Source organism: Mytilus edulis, chromosome 1 (assembly GCF_963676685.1).
Source record: "Mytilus edulis chromosome 1, xbMytEdul2.2, whole genome shotgun sequence".
Lineage (NCBI taxonomy): Eukaryota > Metazoa > Mollusca > Bivalvia > Mytilida > Mytilidae > Mytilus > Mytilus edulis.
In genome coordinates this window covers 107,654,856-107,676,466 of record NC_092344.1, presented here as the reverse complement: position 1 = coordinate 107,676,466, position 21,611 = coordinate 107,654,856, and the positions used below count along the sequence as shown (strand labels likewise).

Below are 21,611 nucleotides of genomic sequence, written 5' to 3'. Positions count from 1 at the left end.
TTTTCCAAATACATGTACAGTTAAGGTTATCTATTTATGGGGTAGAAAAGTATTTCGGACAATTCAAAGTTTTGTAATCAGTTAAATTATACATATGAACATGTAAATCACAGTTCATATATTTACAGAACTTCTGACTACTAGTGTGCCGAGTCTGGGTTTTTTTCAATTTGGTTGATGCCAAATAAAATAAAAATAAATAAACCGTCAGGTTAGCATAAGAGACAACTCGCACAAATTTCAAAAAAAAATCGAATTATTTTTCTAGATCTTATGCTAACAAAAATATATCAGCAAGGAAATGCAAAACACAGAAAGAAACTCAACTTTTGTCTAATTTGAACGTGAAATTTACATAAATTTGAAACGTTCAATTTACATAAATGTATAAATATATGCAACGTTTGTAAAGCAATTGCATCCAATTTTAATTCTAAAAAATAGAATACCTGTAGTCTTTGCTTATGTAAAGTATCGTACATATCGTTGGTTCTTTCGTCACATTGACTCTGCAGTTCTCTCATGTCTTGTTCGTATCTCTCCCTCTGCAAAATATGACATAGATAAAGTGATGATATCTATGAAAAAATAAGTATTGTGGTATGATTGCCAATGAAACAACTATAAACGAATTCAAATAACGTGGTTGTGAGTGACTATAGGTCTTTATCTTGCTTCAACAATGAGCAAACTCATACCGTGTAGTCTGCTTTATAAAAAGAAAGTGAAAAGTGTAAAACAATTCAAACGAGAAAACAATAATGTGCTATTTGTCGTCAAATAAAACATGAAATTGATAAATTCAATAATTCAAACACAAGATACATGTATATCCACAAAAGAAGAAATATGTCGTTTTAGAGAGTTCGCAGTTTGTTTCCAAAAAGTGTTAAATAATTTCCTCCCGACTTAAGTATAAGTATAAATCCGTACACCTCCAATGGATAGTATGAAGACGAATTAAGTAGTATGATAAAAAAAATGATCTTTTGCTATGACAAAACACAAGTCTCGATAGGAGGTAGGACATTAAGTGTAAATAGGTATATTATACATGTAAATATATATATATATACCAATAAAAACAATGTTAAAAGATCTTACTACAATGTTACATTGACAACTTGTAAGAAAAATTTTAAAGAAATGAACAATCAATTTACATCGATCGTATCTATATAGATTAAAACACACCTAGATGTATAAATTTTGGATGCGACATTCATATAAAATATCTTTTGATTCATTACTGTTCGTTGGATAACAATTTTCGTGGAGTTCGTGGGTATTGGCAAACCACAAAATTAAATGTTTTCAACGAATGACATTTTTTCTAAAGGGTTGTATAAGGACTTCGGCAAAACCACGAAATTAAGTGTCCACGAACATGCAAGTTTTCCCTAATCCACGAAAATTGGTTCCCACGAAAATAAATGAATCCATAGTTTATGTCTAGCTTATTAAGGTTCATCATAACAAACGAACAAATATGGCTGTATTTACATGCCCAAAATTACTCTGAGTACAGACTTACCTGTGAAGTTGGAAAACTTTTAATGCCTGACATCCACTAGATATAATAAAGTTAAATGCATTTTGTGTTTCAGAAAGATAAAATCTCTTTTGGATTTTGATGGGCATTTTTTTTCCTTCATGCAAAAGGTCTGAAAATTAACTAAGTTGTGGTACAACTATGAGATGCTCCCTCAGGTAAAAAAAACCGGTTTGTATTGTTTTGATTGTCCTTAATTGACATGGACAAGAGGTATCTTCACAACTACAGGTGAGTTAAAGAGTTCATCTGAGTCAGTGAGTGGACAGTATCAAAGTAATTCAGGTGTTTGTTTATTTTTACACCTTCTGCAGAAAGGAAAAAAAATGCCCAGCAAAAACCAAAAAAGATTTTATCTTTCTTTAACATAAAATGAATTTAACTTTTATATATCTAGTGGGTGCTAGGCATTAAAACTTTCCAAACAGCACAGGTAAGTCTGGACACCGAGTAGTTTTTGAGGTGAAAATACGGCCATATTTGTCCATTTGTTATGATGAATCTTAAGAAATAACTAGAATTTCGAAGTGTACTTCAGATATAAGTTTAATAGTTGTGAGAAATGCCTAAATGGTCCCTAATATGCTTAATGCATAACATAAGAAATAGTTGAACATGTTTTAAAATAATCAAGAAAATCTGAAAGCATTAATTGTTATTTTTAATACCTATTGAGTGTTTGTGTTTGTGTTGGCAGTTGAAACACCAGTATGTTTTATGATCTTTTGTCAATTTACAAACAATTATAATATAATATGTTTTCTTACTGAGTGTTCAACTTGAGGAAATTGCAGTTAATAGAGTAAGATTTATTTTAAATTTATCAGTTTGCTTAGACATCGATTCAATAAGGGAAGAGCCTTATTTGAAACCTTCGTCAGGAGTCAGGATAACCAATTTCTGAACTTAAAAGAGCAAAATTCATTTACCAGTTGGGAGCATGTAGGACCCAAAACGCGCAACCAAATTCGTCTTAGATTATTGCAAAGACATGAATAAAATACTTATTAAGTCCAGTAAGGCATTTATTAGCCTGTTCTTCTATGGTGAATTATTATCATAGTATCTGAACGCCACTTTGTCGGTACTTCTACGTCCTTGGCTTTTAAATATTCGCCTTTGAGCGTTCATGATGAATGTGAATCTAGAAAAACGCTTCGGACACATGCAAGTTATAATTTTTTGTTTTCATTTAGAAACAAAAAACATTACCTCTGTTTCAACAACATCCTCTAATTCTCTAATTTTTCTTCTTGCGTCTACAATGATACATTTAAATATTTTGAACACACTCAAGAAAAAATTACATGTATAGGTATATTAAAAGCATTAACCGTTCTTTCATCTAAGATAATACATATAAATATTAAGTTAAACAAAGAAGATTGAAATCACCTTGAGGATAGAAGAGATTAAAAAAAAGTGCAAAGCAAACCTACTTTTGCTTGGAATATTCAAATCAAGTTGGCTAACTTTTCTCTATTTCTAAAAGGTTATTTTAAGAGTACTGGAGAAAAGGGTAGCTTATATATTTAAAATATACAGTTCTAAGCATTCTGCTCGAATTGGTGTTCTTCAAACTACAAAGCCTAAACGATCGTGCTCAAAACCAAGATAAGTAATGTAACTTCGTTTTAATCTTATAAAATTATTGACATGTTTTTTTCTATAAAAGAGGGACAGTCAAACTCATTGATAGAAAATACTGACTAAAAAATAAAAAAGACAAGCAGACAATAATAGTACAGAAGACACAACAAAGAAACCTAAAGACTAAGCAACACGAACCCCAACATTTCAAAATAATGATTTTTGATATATAAAAAAATATTACACAACACCATGCATCTATCAATAAAAGAGATTTAATAGTTCATGGCTGTGTTATCATCTTTTTTAATATATTCACCAATGGAGAGTCATCTCTGCTACACTTTATATTTAGTTCTGAGTTCTGAGTATTGGTGTTTTTGTCTTTTGGCATGGGTGTCTTCTGGCATTCTTCAAAATACGTTAGTCTATACCTAGATTATTCTTACTCTTGATTAGAAATATCTTTACCATCATTATATATACACATTTACCGTTATTTTCGCGTTGTAACGTCAATGTTTGTTGCTGCAGTTCATCGTTCTTATTTTCCAAATCATATTTTTCTTCCCGGAATGTATTGGCTATGGCACACAGATGTTCCAGATCTGCAATTGATGTACGCTCTGTGTTTCCAATATAGATACTAGATGCATCCGTTCTATGCGAACTTTCCTCCCTATCCTGACCGGAATCGGGGGAATTATTCATTGACCTATGAAATATAATACAAAATATTGAGTATTTAAAACAATGCCTTCACAAGGCAACATAAAGAGAAGTTGTCATTACATAAGGCTCTTTCCATTACAACTGTTTTAACGCGGTAAGCTACTGACTTGATAAGCATAATGAATGTATATGCCATACACGGATTACGTTATTTATTAGTGGACAAACTGTAGGGTCTACAGCCGATAACATGCAGGGCTCTCGGTCATTAAACTTTTACTCAGTACTTGCAGAACAAAATTTGTGATTGAAACACAAAATACAGTGTTTTGATCGGTTGGTTTCTAAGTGCTAGCACGATACAAATCATAATCAAAAGTTTTATGAGCAGGCGTTTCTCATAACATATGAAACTACAGAAATAGCTGTTTAATATGTCTTTTTTCAGTTTAGACACATATTTATAAATTGCAAGTCACATGACGAAATTCTTTTTCCGTAATATGAGAAGTATACCAATTGTTTGACACTATGTACGTCATATGTTGTTTATTGATTTTTAAAATCATTCAAGGGTTGAATTATGTCAATTATTAATATATACGTGTGCGTTAAACAAAATTAAAGGTATCACTGACAAGTTTTACTCAGTTTTCCCTTGAAAACGAAAATCCTCACATACATTATCTGACCTAAATTTTAATACTCATATATTAAATTTTAGCTTGCTACTGATTAAGTACATATTTCATATATAATGTCTGTTTCAGTCTCTTTTTTTAAGACAAAACATACTAATTTGGTCAATCTTTTCTTTCCTTCACACTAGGATACTAACTACTGTATTTATTATTGTTATATTTTATTATGGAATTAATGTACCATACGGAAAACAAATCGATGTTGTATTGAAAAGAACGAATTTTGATATTTTTCTTTCGTTCATATTTCATAATTTCTTAGTTTTAGCGTTAAAATGCTTACCTTTTTTTTTTAAATTTATTCCAGTGTCCTTTTGGTTAACCCGGTTACCTCTGTCTAAATAATGGAAATTTCCACATGTCACGTGAAAGTTATATTTGTCAACCAATACATCTTCCTGATAACTTTAATATTCATTTCTATAATAATGATGCAATAATTTGAGTTTCATTTATATCGAAATTGAATTAAATATCCACCCAGACATCAACTCATTCTTGTCTTATAACTTCCTTTTTTGTGAGAAAAGGTCACTCGAGAATGTAGGTAACAGGGAAACATCAACAATATACTTCCATCCTCCTATACTAGTATTCAGATTCAGTAGATTTTTTTTCTTCATCTAAAGGGGCACTAGCTGTCAAATTCATGGTCACCGATTTGACTCAAATTCTCATATTTGATTTATAACAATTTATAACATTTATCCAAACTATCAAAAGTCTAAAATAAACAGTTAACAGAGCATGGGATAGATAATATATAGGTTCGTTTCGTGTGTATATTAGTCTAGACGCCATCTAATTAACTATCGATTTGACCTCAGATGACCATATAAGCGACGTAAACATAAATAAAGATATGAATAGATTAAACCAACACGTGCAATTGGATTTTTATAGGTCTGTTTGATTTTATTTTATAGATTAAAAATTGATGTTTCTCATTGTTTTTAACCGTATAAGAATGATTTTATGTGCATCGAATTAGTAATGAAATGATTTACCGTCGTTTCACTTTCATTGTTGACATTCTTTTTCTTTAAATAACCAGTACACGTACAATGTATGCATTGTCAATTTCTAGCTAGGGGTTAAATTGAAGTTCACTTGAAAACGGATTTAAAGAGGTCGACTCATTCACTTGCAAGTGAATAACTAATTATCAATGTTTCTTAGCGTAATTTGACAAAATTGAACCTTTTTGGCTGCAAAAAGCGAATTGTTATTTCACTATTTCACTTTCATTATGGATTGAACAGAAAAAAATCAAACTTTAGATTTTTTTTATATCTCGTAGCTAGTGTCCCTTTAATTTATCGAATAAACCCATGCTAGACGTCCAAAAATTAATACCCCTGAGATTTATCTTTTTAGTTTTTTTTAACCATGGTTAACTTCTTCACACACTTAGCACCCAAGATCCTTTTTAACAAAGACCCTTAAGCAGTCATTGCCTGTCTTAGAGAACACAAGTTACTAGCAGATAACTGCATTTGTCAGATATACAAGATGTCAATGGAACTAACACCTATATATCTAGACAAAATAGCTGCACGTCAGATGGATGTGGTGGCGCTGTTCTCATCAGGGATGCACAAAAATGTGCACCTTTAGAACTGTGATGATTTTGTATCAAGCATCAAACTAGTAACGAATCTATTCTAAAATAGAAAGCTCATTATTATAAAAGTCAGGCGCATTAAATAAATGGTTGTATAATCTACATATAGTCTAGAATAAAGGAAATAAATTATCAGTAGCAGCAGAGTGTAGATATACCTGAAAAGTCTACCATCCAAATTTTTCATTCACATTTCAAATACAGTTTGACAATTTATTCGACCTCAAGGCAAAGAACAAGTTGCTGTCATATTTCACAAATTTAAATAAAAATAAAGTCAAGAATCTGCCTTTTTCTTAAGTTATCAGACATTTGCCTTTGCTTTGTATTGTCTGTGGTTTTTCACTATGACTTTGTTTTGGGTGGAGAGGGGAACTGCTTTCCCGATATACAGTGTTCAAGAAGAATCTCTTGTACCAATTCAAAATGTTTCAAATAACTGTCAGCCACCTATAAGTTTTATTGTTATGTTAATACCAAACCTGTATTTTAACTAGAGACATTGTGACAGCCAGTCACCCAGGCAGATGCTTAATATAAACATTTTGGAATTTCTGAATGTCATAATTTTAAATATTGTAAACTATTGTTTCCATTGTTAGTGCCTGCATTGTCAGAGTTACAATGAACCTGAGACTAATATAAGTTTATGTTATAGTAGTCTCAGAATGAGCTATACATATAATGACTGGATATGTGTGGCAGTAAATAATACCTCAGTCCTGCATAACGTTCCATCACCCAAGATGGTTTATAACAGACTGGTCAACTTTTTATGTCTTAGCCTATTTGATTTCAATCATTGACAGTGCACCAACTAGATTTTCAGCTGAGACTACTATAACACATGTTTTGTAGTAGTCTCAGTTTTCATGATAAAAGGCAAACTATGCATGTTGTCAAAATTCTATTTAGCCTTGAGTATAAAAGTTAAATGTTGACTGTCGCACATTTATTGCATAAATACAAGCAAAAGATTTTAAAACAAGAATGTGTCCCAGGGGCGGATGCAGGAATTTTCGAAAGGGGGGGTGCTAACCCAGGGCAAAGGGGGGGGGGGGGGGGGGGGGGGGGGGGGGGGGGGGGGGGGGGGGGGTGCAGGGGGTGCAAAACATATGTCCCAATACAAATGCATTGATCGGCAAAAATAAAGGGGGGGTGCTCACCCCCCGAACCCCCCCCCCCCCCCCCCCCCCCCCTGGATCCGCCACTGTGTCCCCAGTACACGAATGCCCCACTCTCACTATCATTTTCTATGTTCAGTGGACCGTGAAATTGGGGTAAACCCTCTAATTTGGCATTAAAATTAAAAAGATCATATCATAGGGAACATGTATACTAAGTTTGAAGTCCATTGGACTTCAACTTCATCAAAAACTACCTTGACCAAAAACTTTAACCTGAAGCGGGACAGACGGACGAACGAACGGACGGACGGAGGAACGAACGAACAGACGCACAGACCAAAAAACATAATGCCCCTCTACTATCGTAGGTGGGGCATAAAAAAACTAACTTCACAGTTCCATAATTTGTTGATAATGAAGAGGCCTCAGTTTAACCCACTTACTGATTAGAGGATATATAAAAACTGAATGAATTTTATTCTCATCAACTAATGACATAGTTATAGAGACAATAAGTTGATACAATTATAAAAGGACAAACTAGATGTGTCAGAACACAAATGGCCTCATTAGCAAAAAAAGCTTGAAATTTATTAGCTTAAGAATAACAAGAATGTGTCCTCAGTACACGAATGCCCCACTCACACTATCATTTTCCATGTTCAGTGGACCGTGAAATTGGGGTAAAAACTCTAATTTGGCATTAAAATTAGAAAGATCATATCATAGGGAACATGTGTACTAAGTTTGAAGTCGATTGGACTTCAACTTCATCAAAAACTACCTTGACCAAAAACTTTAACCTGGAGCGGGACAGACGGACGAACGAACGGACGCACAGACCAGAAAACATAATGCCCCTCTACTATCGTAGGTGGGGCATAAAAAGTGATTGTGGGTGAAATAAGATATATTGGAGAACCACAGATTCCAAGAAAGATGATACAATTATAAAAGGACAATAAGAAAACTGATTATTTTGTAAGTTATTTGCTTACATTAAGTGGTCAGAAGATTTTTGTTAAAGTGAACAGACAAAAATTACAGAAGACAAAGGGCACCAATATATGGGTCTAACTCACTTGGAACAGAAAAGCAAATAAAAATAAGAGATAAAAATAACATATAAAGATTTATTATGACTGTAACATTATTAATACAATCAATCCATTATCCACAGATTCACACTTATTTTTTAGTCATATTGGCTATTCATACTGTATGGAAAATAGTTTTGAAAACAACATCTATGGTCTGTTAATCACAAGTGGTAAAAGAAAAATCAGGTTTTATTTTTAATCCTGTTTTTTCTACTGTTAGTTTTTTTTTATCCAGAAAATGTCAAATATAAAATTTGGATACAGATTATAAAATTTATTAAAATCAAAACGGAAAACCAATTCAAAAGATATAAGAAGATGTGGTATGAGTTCCAATGAGACAACTCCACATCCAAGTCACAATTTGTAAAAGTAAAAAAGAATGATTTTAAAATTCTGTTTTCTTTCACTACTTCTAACAAGTGGTTGTATGTATAATTTTATGTACATGTATAAGGAATGTGTTTCAATACAAAACATATTTATATATATCACAATAATACATTATATAGACACAAAATGTCATGAACAAATTCTTTCCATAAAACTGTTTCAGTTTTATTTTTTGGCTAATAGTTTTCTTACATCAACTATCATAGTTAGGCTCTACTTAACTTAAATGAATTAAATTATTTATTTTTGTTTTAATAAATTTCAACTTTTACTTAATATTAAATGCATATAAACCAAGATGTAGAACTTTTATTACATAATGAAATTATCCTAATATATTCAAAATCTTGAACCTTAATATTCCACATTTACATGACAATGTAGTTTTAGTGTAATCACATGATTTTTAATATTCAAAGCAGCGATCTTATAAAACTTGTTATGATTTTGTACAACTAATAAATTTAACTATGAAAACTCCATACATTTTGAGACAACAGTAATAGATCTAAAGCATCCATGTTCAAGTCAAATTCACAAGTAACTATACTAGACATAATTCTGAATACATATCCTGGGACTCTATACAGTGTCTATGACTATCTATGTTTTGTTTATGAAGTTCCCATTTTTGCACTGGAGATCTGGAAAAAAAAAACCAGTTCATTAATCAATTTCTCTAAATTAAGTTAAATAGCTGATAGATATATAAGGAGTCAAATACCAGTGGTGATACACAACGTTATTGCTTATAGGATAATATACATTTGTACTTGGATTGGTTTGATCTTTCATTTTGTTTAGTCTTATTATTAACCAGGGGTGTGGAAATGCTATGCCCGACTGCCCGACTCGTACATTTTAACACCCGGACAAGTAATTATTTTTGTCTTGGTTGCCCGTGGACAAGTAAAATAATATACATGACCAACTTCAAATTCAGCAAAAATATAGGATTAATTTCAAAACGTATAAAGATGTTAAACTTATGTAAAAGAAACCAATAATCAGCAAGTAAAAACATCAATGTTCATGACGATAAATATTACATAACTCCGAAATAGATCGATTACCAAAATGAGTAAAAATAAGTATGCAAACCCGAGTCGCGTAATATTGCATTGGCTTTGTCCATTGACCTGGGATCGTCGATTATGTTTTATCCACTATTCACCGAATGTGTCAATTCTTAAGATTTTGAATCGAGATTAAGATTGATGAATACTTTTAAAATAAAACATTGGGCAAGCAAGACAAAAAGAATGACGAATCAAGTCGAAAGCATGAAACGCAATCAGAGATGGTCAAGGTGTAAAAAAAAATATACGGAAGCGAGAATATCAGACATCATGAATATCAGATTATCCCTTGGAAAGAAATTCGGATAATACGTTTTGTTTTTGTCTTATATATCGATCAAAGGCAACCTTATGTGTTGTCTAAGTGGTAAATAGAAGTGTTTAACTACCAAAAAAAAAACCAAGTGTGTCAGTTGATAGAATTAATTAGTTAATCTATTATTTAGTTTCCATTTCTTGACTCACTGTCCTCTAAATTTAGTATATAATGTAGTGTACCTACTGGCTACAATTTTTATTAAAAAACAATGCTGAAAACTTTACATGTCATTTCATTTAGTTGGTTTGCTTTTGAGTTTCTGTCCCATTGATGTTATAAACCCATTTCCAACATTCCTAAATTTTTACACCTATATATAAACCAATTGATTTCACTGATTTGTTTGGGATGCAAAACAGTGCTAAGAATCATATATTAACTAACAATAAAATACTACAATTTATTGGGACCATCAGCGCAAGTAACTTTTTTCCGGACAAGTAAAATTTAGTTTTACTTGCCCAGGGACAAATGCTCACAACAAATATTTCCACACCCCTGTTAACCTTTTCCATCGATAGTTTCAAACAGTGACATTTTCAACTATACTAGTGATGGAAATAGTTTCTGCCAAGCTGTGATGTCTGCAGATGTTAATAGATAATTATACTTTTTGTGCTTTCTTTTTTAGAACTATGCATACTTTCATTGAATTTGTTTTTAAATTCAAAATCTTCCCAATTGTAGCTATTATGTTCATGAATTGTACAATCTTTTTAAAATTTATTTACATGCCAATTTTGAGAACAATAGTATGTGTTTATGTTCCTGTTGCACAATAATTTGACAGTATTTAATGCATGTAAGGTTATGTCTGTACCCATCTGTATATTTTGGTAATGCTAGGTAATAGGACAAATGTTAGGTTGATTCTGCACCCATCTGTATACTTTGACAAGGCTAGGTAACAGGATTTGCAAGTGTGCCATGAAGTAAATGAATAGAAACAGTTATGCAATGTTTATAGTACTACTCTCTCAGACTCTGCCTCCAAGTGAAGAATGCTAACAATATCAGTAGTGTTCATTTAACCCCCAACACTGCCTAACAATTTAACAGTTTTTCTGTGAGCTGATCATGCTGCTGAAGAACTCCTTTATTTTTCTTTTGAATTCATTTGCCTGACCATATTTAATTTCATTGAACATACTTATTCAAATAGATAAATAAAATTCCATATCTTTGGTAAACCATCTGTGAATGATTTCATTCTGAATTGGTTCTCCTTCTTGAATAATATTTGAAATCCTCGATAACATTTCAATTCACTGTTTCATGTTGTATATTTTTTTAAACTTCTCTTTATACTTCAAGATATTTAATATTTTGTATTTTTTTTTTTAAATTTAAGCATTTGCACTTACCTGTAAAATGGCAACAATAATTCCAAAAAGACCAATAGCACTTCCAAAGATTTCTATGATTAGAATTTTAACAAAGAGAGCAGAGTTCTGAGCATCTGCTAATGCTGCACCAGATCCAACAATACCCACGCACAATCCACAGGCAAGGTTACATATACCTACATTAATACCGGCAGCAAAGATCTGGAAACCTGCAAATATTTAATTTCAACATGTATGTAATCAATTATGAACTTTTAAAATTAATTTTTTTCATATATATTATTTATGTAAACAAAAGAATGTCACTGTGACGATAAACTTTGATTGTTGGTTGTGCCTTTGTTTTCATTTTTATAATTCAAATCTCATGCTATATTACTTATTGTAACATCAAGAGGTGTTAACTCTTCTTTGAATTGAAACTTCACTCTCTATGCACAAGGCATTTGACTTAACTAATCCATATGGATATCTCCCAGCTGGGTACTTAAACATACCACACTGCAGACATGTGTTCGCATGGATTTTATTGTAGGACAATGTAGGATGGGTGAGGTCAAGGTCACCATATTTCTATATCACCGTCATAGGTTTTGCTTGAGCTGGCTTTGAAATATTCATAAAATCAATGAAATATGTTTCTAACAGGAAGCATACTTTGTTGTCTCTTTGACACATTCCCCATTTCCATTCTCAATTTTATTTAGTATCTTGAAACAGATCTTTTTGCTTTTCTGATGTTTCACAATTGTAACAATTTACTACTGAATTGTTTATGCTTTCAAACTTAAAATAGTACTAATATCAAACCTGCATAATGACTGTCCCTTATCACATCTAAATTGGATTCCAGTGGGTCATATTTCTAAAATATCAATATAAACTTTCATTAGTGAATTCTGCGGATTCACTTTATGGACAAATGATGGGTTGAGGGAAAAAATGTATTTCTTTTTGACACTTTTTAACTCGAGGCTCTAAAGAGCCTGTGTCGCTCACCTTGGTTAACAAAGGACACAGATGAATTCATGACAAAATTGTGTTTTGGTAATGGTGATGTGTTTTAGGGGGTCAATTGATCATTTTGGTTGTGTTGACTTATTTTTAGGTCTTACTTTGCTGAACATTATTGCTGTTTACAGTTTATCTCAATCTATTATAGTATTCAAGGTAATAACCAAAAACAGCAAAATTTCCTTAAAATTACCAATTCAGGGGCAGCAACCTAACAACAGGTTGTCCGATTCATCTGAAAATTTCAGGGCTGATAGATCTTGACCTGATAAACAATTTTACTCCGATCAGATTTGCTCTTAATGTTTTGGTTTTTGAGTTATAAGCCAAAAACTGCATTTTACCGCTATGTTCTATTTTTAGCCATGGTGGCCATCTTTGTTGGTTGGCCGAGTTACCGGACACATTTTTAAAACTAGATACCCCAATGATTATTATGGTCAAGTTTGATTTAATTTGGCCCAGTAGTTTCAGAGGAGAAGATTTTTCTAAAAGATTATTAAAATTTACGAAAAATGGTTAAAAATTTACTATAAACATGATAAAGGGCAATAACTCCTAAAGGGGTCAACTGACCGTTTTGGTCATGTTGACTTATTTGTAAATCTTACTTTGCTGAACATTATTGCTGTTTAGAGTTTATCTCTATAATATTCAAGATAATAACCAACAAGAATGTGTCCAAAGTACATGGATGCCCCACTCGCACTATCCTTTTCCATGTTCCATGGACCGTTAAATTGGGTAATAATCTAATTTAGCATTAAAATTAGAAAGATTATACTATAGAGAACATATGTACTAAGTTTCAAGTTGATTGGACTTAAATTTCATCAAAAACTACCTTGACCAAAAACTTTAACCTGAAACTCCCACTTTCATTTTCTATGTTCAGTGGACCGTGAAATTGGGGTCAAAAGTCTAATTTGGCTTTAAAATTAAAAAGATCATATCATAAGCAACAAGTGTACTAAGTTTCAAGTTGATTGGACTTCAGCTTCATCAAAAAATTACCTTGACCAAAAACTTTAACCTGAACGGACGCACAGACGGACGGACGGACGGCTGGACGGATGAACGAATGGAAGCACAGACCAGAAAACATAATGCCCCTCTGCTATCGTAGGTGGGGCATAAAAACAGCAAAATTTCCTTAAAATTACCAATTCAGGGGCAGCAACCTAACAACGGGTTGTCCGATTCATCTGAAAATTGCAGGGCTGATAGATCTTGACCTGATAAACAATTTTACCCCCATGTTAGATTTGCTCTAAATGCTTTGGTTTCTGAGTTATAAGTCAAAAACTGCATTTTACCCCTATGTTCTATTTTTAGCCATGGCGGCCATCTTGGTTGGTTGGCCGTGTCACCGGACACATTTTTAAACTAGATACCCAATGATGATTGTGGTCAAGTTTGGTTAAATTTGGCCAAGTAGTTTCAGAGGAGAAGATTTTTGTAAAAGTTATAGAAGCAGGACGACGACGGACGACGGACGCCAAGTGATGAGAAAAGCTCACTTGGCCCTTCAGGCCAGGTGAGCTAAAAAAGAATGTGGATAACTGGTAAAAGACTCCAAGTTGATTAATAAATTTCAAAACTAAATATTGATGCTGATGGTAATAGCCACTCAGATTCAAGAGGGTTGCTAGCAACCCTAGTAAGTTAATTGATAAAGATATTTTTCTTTTTCTTATCTTATGTATCTTAAATTATAGCTGTATTAGTTAGATATGCAGTAACCAGATACTTATGTTACTTTCAATTTTGCTTACCCCAAGTTTATTTCCAATAACTATAGCTAAAATAATTCCATAAATAGCTACAGCCTCACAGAAAATAATGCTAATTAGGTTCTTTGTTTTGATCCTGGGAGCTTTTACTCCTCCTCCTAAAATGCTAGACCCAGTAGTAAATATTCCCCTGAAATGATATGTCATAAAACTATAAAATCAAAGTCAAACTTCAATTATAAACAAAAGCCTTTTTTATCCATTGACTAGACATCACTTTCAATATGAGGATAACTTCATACAGTAGCTCACCAGAAAGAATGAAACTAAAGTTATTCTTTTAAAATTTGCATTCCATTACATGTATGTAGATCATGTCCTCCCACTAAATAATTCAAAGTTTGGTGAATATGTTGAATACATCTATCCAATGGATACCCTTAATTTGGTTAAGTCTGCTTCATATCTTGACAATTAAGGAGTATCTATGAATAAGATATTAAAATGCTAGTTCTAACTTCTTATTATTGCAATAGTCACCAAATCACATTATTAACATTAGCAAAAACCTAGCAATAATTTCTGAGTTTACAGTATTGATTCTTAAGTTTTGTTTATTTTTCATATTTGCATTGTTGAGGTTTAGGCTAGCAGTTCTGAAAACTCAGTAAACAATTATGAAAATTTAATACTGAAAACATCTATCTATATTCATGAACCATGCATTTTAAAAAGACAGTTGAAATAACCTTACGCATGTTATGTTTCTCACAATTTTAGAACTTACCATGCAGCTCCTACAACTGACAGAGATATACATAAACCAACACCTATGGAGCCCCACATATATGGTGAAGTCTCTGACAAAAACCTACAACAACAACACAGAAAGTTAGTTAGAATTTGATAGCCACAATGAACAAAAATAAAAGTTATATTTTTAGTTGGACTAATTGAATTACACAATCAAATATAACAATACAACATGAATACAATGTATATATATACTGTTGTTTAGAGCGCTGCCTTGTAACACAGAGGGGTCCTGGTTGGGTTTGAGTCCCAGAGGAGACTAAGATGATTTTGGATGTAGAGTCATGCTCTTCAATTACACATGTTTTATATCAAATGGTATAAGCAGTTTTTTATCAATTCATTTTAGAAACTGTAAGAAGTATTCATTATATTGTAAATTGGAATTTAGTCGTGCATTGTACACGGTTTTCATCAAGTTTGATTTATTTCTGTATTGATTTAAGTTTTGTTGATGTCTTTTGTACATGTTGAATTTAAAAATAAATTTAATGTTTTTCTTTGAACGTTCCTATTGTATGTTTTGTTATTTTACTGAACAAGATTAACAATGGGTAGGTTATATTTTACTGAACAAGATTAACAATGGGAAGGTTATATATTACTGAACAAGATTAACAATGGGAAGGTTGAGATCTCATAATGTCTTTTCCTGCTTATACTTGGCTTTAAAATTCTAAACAGGCAAAATTTGTAAAGACGCTAACTGAATAAAATTCTCAACCTGGAACTTACACATGAACTTGTAAAGGGGGAGAAAGTAGATTCAACCTTCCCCTATAATCTCAAATGTAAAAAAAACTTTTTTATTTATAATAGAGATACATAAAAATAGAACAAAAATGTGCAATGTAAAAAATATCATTATTACAGATGGTTGTATAATTAAGTTCAGAAAGGTACAGATACAAACATGTTTATAGCATACCCGTAGCCAGGGGGTTCGGGAGCCCCCCCTTGAAAACAAATAAGCACTGTTAATGTCAACTTTCTGTTTGAAATGTAACGACTTAAAGTTTAGTTCGTGAGTCTAAATAACCCTCCTTAAAAATTCATGGCTACGTGCCTGTATAGAACCATACTGTTTGAAAGAATGCCCCTAGCAACTGAAATTAACCTAAAACAGCTTCACATATAGTTAATGTATTTACCATCCAATATCAAAACGTGTTCCTCTTCCGGTCAACATATAATACATAACTGAAAAAGAAAATATCGTAAGTTCAATAGATATTCAGCTACTACATTTGAATTGATGTACAGCAGCAGTTATGTTGTGAAAGTGAATTTGAGAAGCACATATTATCTATATATGAGACTTGTTCATAAAACAACAGAACTCATTCTCATTAAACTCATTTAAAATACATATATTTTTCTTCTCACAGGCTAGCACAAATTTTATTCTACATTGTATATGATAGTCTGAGTTTCCATTCATCATGTTTATGAAATATAATTTTGGTGTTTCTACTTAAGTCATATAATTACTTGTTGTATTGATGAATATGATTTGAATGTATTGTTGGACTAACCAGGCATAAATGTATAATGATATTCAAGAAAGTTTTTTTTCCTATTTGCACACTTTTCTTCTTGCTGCAGAAACTCAGTTGCCTTTTTGTTCAGTGATAATATCAGATAAAGATGGTTGATAACCTTCGCAAAAATTTATACCTCATTCATTAATGTTTGCAATCAGTTATTTCATGTATAGTATTTGAATAAATCAATATATATGTATATGTATGAAAGTTTGAAAGTGTGCAAATTTTGTGTGAATGTGTATTTAAAGAACACATACATGTAGCTAAAATTATATGTGTAAATATACTAATACATATATGTATCTATGAATAAAATGCAAAATATGAAAATGCACTTTTGTGATTTCTTTTATTCATTTTTATTGTCAAAGGTTGGATTATAAATCAAACTTTTACTATTATACTGACACTTATAATTTCATGATCCAATATAATGTGATTTTTTATGTACACCATATAACGTATAATTAAAAGTATAATAAAAAAAGACGTAATATGATTGCCAATGAGACAACTCTCCAAAGGAGACCAAAATGACAAAGAAATTAACAACTATAGGTCACTGTCAGCCTTCAACAATGAGCAAAGCCAATACTGCATAGTCAGCTATATAAAAAGGCCCCGAAATAACAATGTAAAACAATTCAAACGAGACTTCTAATGGCCTAATAGTGTATAGTTTGTATGACACGTGTATAAAGCCAACACTAATTCCTAGCTGGTGTTTTGACATTGATGTAATGGGGTAGTTTCTCAATAAATATACATATAGATATAAGAAGATGTGGTATGAGTGCCAATGAGACAACTCTCCATCTAAATAACAATATATAAAAGTATGTTGCTTTATAAATGCTACATGTATACGTATGAGCCTATAAGATGATATGATAAGTTCTTTATGTCTAGAATTGTTGTTTGAGTGTGTATCCCAATACATCTGACACCTATATATGTTTCTAAATTTTTTAGGTCTTTTTAAATATGTTGAAGTGTAAGTTTCAGTTCATATGGTGGATATTTAACACCAAACTTGAGTTAATCTTAAACAATGATTTACACTGCTTGACATGAGGTCAATAGGTCAATAGGTGAAAAATATCATTGAATAATTGATTCCTTCTGTAAATTAATATATATCACAAGCATATTTTGGGAGAGAAGGTTTACAGGCATACAGGGAACAGTGAACCAAGTCCAGATCACTATAGGCCTTCAGGGCCAGAGTAATTACCATCCCCATGACCGGTCTATTGGTATCAGGTCCGTTCGCGCCCAAAACACTTTCGCACCCTACACGTTCGCATCTCGCTCGTTCGCACCCAAGGTCTGTTCGCACTCTACACATTCGCGCCCAATTTTAATTCAAATTCCAGTTGAATAATTGGAAAATTATGATTGTTGTTTTAAATCGCTTTGGTGTAATACTGAATGTATTTATAGCTTGGTATGAGTAAAACATTGAAGATTTTTTTTAAATGAAAAACACACAGCTTGGTCCCTTTGATCTGAAACAATGAAACAATAAAATATAGCAATACACTATTATAACCAAAACATGATAAAATTTATTCAACACACAAAAAAAAACGTAGTCAGAATCTCACTTTATTTTGAAACAAGTCAATGAAAAACAGTAATAGTTATAGCAATACACTAACCAAAGCATGATTAAGAGTACTCGTTATTCAACACAAAATAAAACTTTGACAGAATCCCACTTTATTAAGAAAGGATTATCATTTTTTTTTAACAATAAACACTATCCAAAACATCATGATTTAACACCAAAAAAAATGCTGTCTCACTTTATTTTGAGACAATGACAACATCTACATCTATGTCGTTGAAATGCAAAGGGTCTAAGACCCATCACAACAATTATACTTATAAGAATATACTTGCCAAAACTTGATTACAAAGTTATTAAACACAAAACCAATTAAAATTTGGCGCGAAGATGTAGGGTGCGAACGTGAAAGGGGGCGAACATGAGTGGGTGTGAATGTGAATGGGCGCGAACGGACCCGGATTCCCCATAGACTCAGCCGCATATGAAATACACAGCAAAATAACCGAGTTCGACTCATAATGGGAAGAAGAGAAGAAGAAAGTGCACAAAATCTATTTGACAACACAGTTACAGTAAACGGTCATCAACACAAACATGTACTTGTGTGTCAACTGAGTCTTCTTCTTTATAATTCAGCACTCCATCAACATACTGATGATAACGTGCCGGGCACTGATTTTACTATGCCGCGCTTGCGTGGGATCTAATTTTTATTTACAGTGAATAATATACAAAAAAATAAAAATAAAAATTCAACGTAATTTCTTTTTCTTCTGTTTTTGTACTATACATTTTGGTTAAAACTATATACATTGTAGGATTTATTTAAATTTTTAGATGTTTATTGAGAACAGAAATTGGAATTTGTTCTCGGAAGCTTTCAAGAGTAGTACATTGAACTGCAGCTACTGGGAGAAGGTTCCATTGTAAGATTGTTCTGGGGTAGAATGAGTACTTGTATGAGTCTTTAGTGGTTTGTATTGGTCTGAAAGAATAAATATGTGAATGTTGACGTGTTCTTGTATCGGATTGTGTAAGTAGGTCTGTCGGGTATATGGCTACAAGATGATGTATAATTTTGTAGAAGAAAATGATGTGGGTTCTAATTCGCCTTTTCTCAAGTGTTGCCCAATTTAATGTTTGCAGCATTTCAGTGACTGAGCTTGTGTTATGGTATCTGTTGCAAGTGTACCTTGCTGCTCTGCGCTGGACCATCTCAAGTTGATGTGTTTGTGAGTTGGTATGTGGGTCCCAGACGCAGCTGCTGTATTCTAGCTTTGGTTTTACTAGTGCAATGTATGCTTTTTCTTTGACTGTTTTAGAATTAACTTTTAAATTTCTTTTGATAAAGTTCAGCTTTTGTGTGGCTGCAGCTGTAATATTGTTTACATGTTTGTTCCATTTTAGGTCAGTTTGTATAGTTATTCCCAAATATTTTGTGGATGTTTCTTTTTGTAATACATGTTGGTGGAGAGTATAGTCAAATTTTATTGGGTTTTTCTTGGTTGTTATCTGAAGGACTGAACACTTGTCTGGATGGAATGACATGAGCCAGTCCTTCTCCCATTTTGCTGCTGATGTGAGGTCTTCTTGCAGTTTTTGTGTGTCTTCTTTGTTTCGAATTGTTTTATAAATTATACTATCATCTGCAAATAATCTGAGGGTACTGTGTTTCATGTATTCATTGAAGTCATTAATATATACAAGGAACAGGATCGGACCCAAGACTGTACCTTGGGGAACACCAGATGTTACGTTAATTTTGTCCGACTGAACACCATCAATAATGACCGTTTGTGTACGGGATGTGAGAAAATCTTCTATCCATTTTAGAGTGTTGTGATCAATGCCATAATGTTTCAGTTTGTAGAGAAGTCTCTTGTGAGGAACTTTGTCAAAGGCTTTGGCAAAGTCCATCACAACTATGTCAGTTTGGATGTTACTGTTGTTATTTTTTGCTAGTTGTTGGATGAATGATACTAGTTGGGTTTCACATGATCTAGATGCTCGAAATCCGTGTTGAAGGTCGTACAAGATTTTGTTATTTTCTAAGTGGTCCATCATACTACTGGCTATGATGTGTTCCATGATCTTACAAAGTATGCATGTGAGAGATATGGGTCTATAGTTTATTGCGTTGTGTTTATCACCTTTTTTAAAAACAGGACAGACGTTTGCATGTTTCCAATCTTTTGGGATTTTTCCTGTGTCAAGTGATTTTTGGAAGATGTAGGTGATTGCAGTTGAAATGTCACTACTAAGTTCTTTAAGTACTGTTCCGCAAATTTGATCTGGACCAGTTGCTTTGTTAGGATTTATCTTGTCCAGTAATTTTATTACACCCTTCTTGGAGATGGTGATCTTATTCATTTTTGGATAGTTTGATTTCCCTTTATCCGGAATAGGTTCACTTGTTGTTTCTTCGGAAAATGCTTTTTGAAACTGACTATTTAGGATGTTAGTTTTGTCAGATGTATTGTCAGGAAGGTAATGGATGTGACACAGACAAAGTATCTAGACAACAAGGGGATGTAAACTAAAAGTAAATCTGATGTGGCATAAATTTCTATCTAGGTATCTACATTGTACATTAATACAATTGTAAATTATTAACCTATGATGGGCCTGTCACATAGTTCGAGTCACAGCCACTTGTTGACCTTTTGCATTTTATACATTCATTGATACTGGTATTCGACAGTCTAGAAACAAGTGCCAGTGACTATAGTTTGGGGTTGCAAATGTTGGTCATATAATTTACAATTTGTACCTATAATGATGATAGCAGTTATCCCCAATAACAGTGTAATAGCGTAAACAGGGAACAGGGACATCCCTGTCTGTTTACTTGACGGTTTCGCCTCCATATTTTGGAATTATTCTTTCAGATATTGACGTTTTTCCTCATATGATAATATTGACGGAAACGGCTCATGTGATTAAAAGGGAGAAAACTCGAGTTGCCTGATTCTGACCGGAGTTACAAAATGTTATGACCATAAATTATCAAAGCTCTGGTAGTTCTATAAGGACGTGTCCTTTCACTCCACTGAATCGGTAAATTATTAAAGATGTGATATCTTATGGTATCAATAAGAAAGGTAAACATATTAAAATCTGCCCTCATAAACTTTACCATTTCCTTTTCATTTCTTTCTTGCAAATTAAGCTTTCTGCTTGTCACGGTCACTATATGTGCATATACATGTGTCAGAATCTCCCATAAATTTTATACACAACTGTTAAAATATCATTTCTTTTTTACATCTTTATTGCAACAATCTGCATTTATTTGTTATAAAATTATGCAAAAAAAAGGGGGGGTTGTCACATACTTCCCCAAAATTTGGTCAGGAGTAGAATTTCAAACGCTTGAAGTAATACCTTTTCTGGAACTGCTTACATATTAAGAAATTCAATAAAAATCA

The 21,611-nt window shown here is 32.6% G+C and overlaps 2 protein-coding genes across 4 annotated transcripts in view; both read right to left on the bottom strand.

The window, feature by feature from the left end:
* LOC139517322 (uncharacterized) overlaps positions 1-21,611 on the bottom strand; it is a 204,817-nt gene that overhangs the window by 3,348 nt on the left and 179,858 nt on the right. Inside the window, exons 1-4 of one of the 2 annotated variants that reach the window (XM_071308254.1) lie at positions 4,799-5,146; positions 3,637-3,857; positions 2,765-2,811; positions 450-545 (exon numbers count right to left, since the gene is read on the bottom strand). In XM_071308254.1, coding sequence (XP_071164355.1) covers positions 450-545; positions 2,765-2,811; positions 3,637-3,853 — 360 coding nt within the window. In that variant the 5' untranslated portion in view covers positions 3,854-3,857; positions 4,799-5,146. Of the gene's footprint in view, positions 1-449; positions 546-2,764; positions 2,812-3,636; positions 3,858-4,798; positions 5,147-21,611 lie in introns of those variants that run through there. The other variant, XM_071308263.1, reaches the window with a different exon arrangement.
* On the bottom strand, positions 8,386-21,139 carry LOC139517335 (V-type proton ATPase 21 kDa proteolipid subunit c''-like). Of its 2 annotated transcripts, XR_011663133.1 has the most exons (8): positions 20,954-21,139; positions 16,215-16,263; positions 15,038-15,121; positions 14,293-14,440; positions 12,314-12,368; positions 11,114-11,712; positions 10,552-10,844; positions 8,386-9,592 (listed from the first exon to the last, which is right to left on the bottom strand). XR_011663133.1 is itself a non-coding variant. In XM_071308274.1 (7 exons), exons 1-7 carry the CDS (start codon positions 21,048-21,050, stop codon positions 9,374-9,376), a joined length of 654 nt encoding a protein of 217 aa, XP_071164375.1. In that variant the 5' UTR covers positions 21,051-21,138; the 3' UTR covers positions 8,386-9,373. The 2 variants fall into 2 exon arrangements, 1 of the variants encoding a protein (XP_071164375.1); XM_071308274.1 differs by lacking the exon at positions 10,552-10,844 and having other exon boundaries at positions 8,386-9,403; positions 11,522-11,712; positions 20,954-21,138.

Coding starts and splice junctions, on each gene's coding strand:
- LOC139517335 (XM_071308274.1), bottom strand. CDS start 21,050: ATGGAGGCGAAACCGTCAAGTAAACAGACAGGGATGTCCCTGTTCCCT. Junction 14,441..15,037: donor TCAGTTGTAGGAGCTGCATG/GTAAGTTCTAAA, acceptor ATATCATTTCAG/GGGAATATTTACTACTGGGT. Junction 12,369..14,292: donor TTATTGGAAATAAACTTGGG/GTAAGCAAAATT, acceptor TTGATATTTTAG/AAATATGACCCACTGGAATC.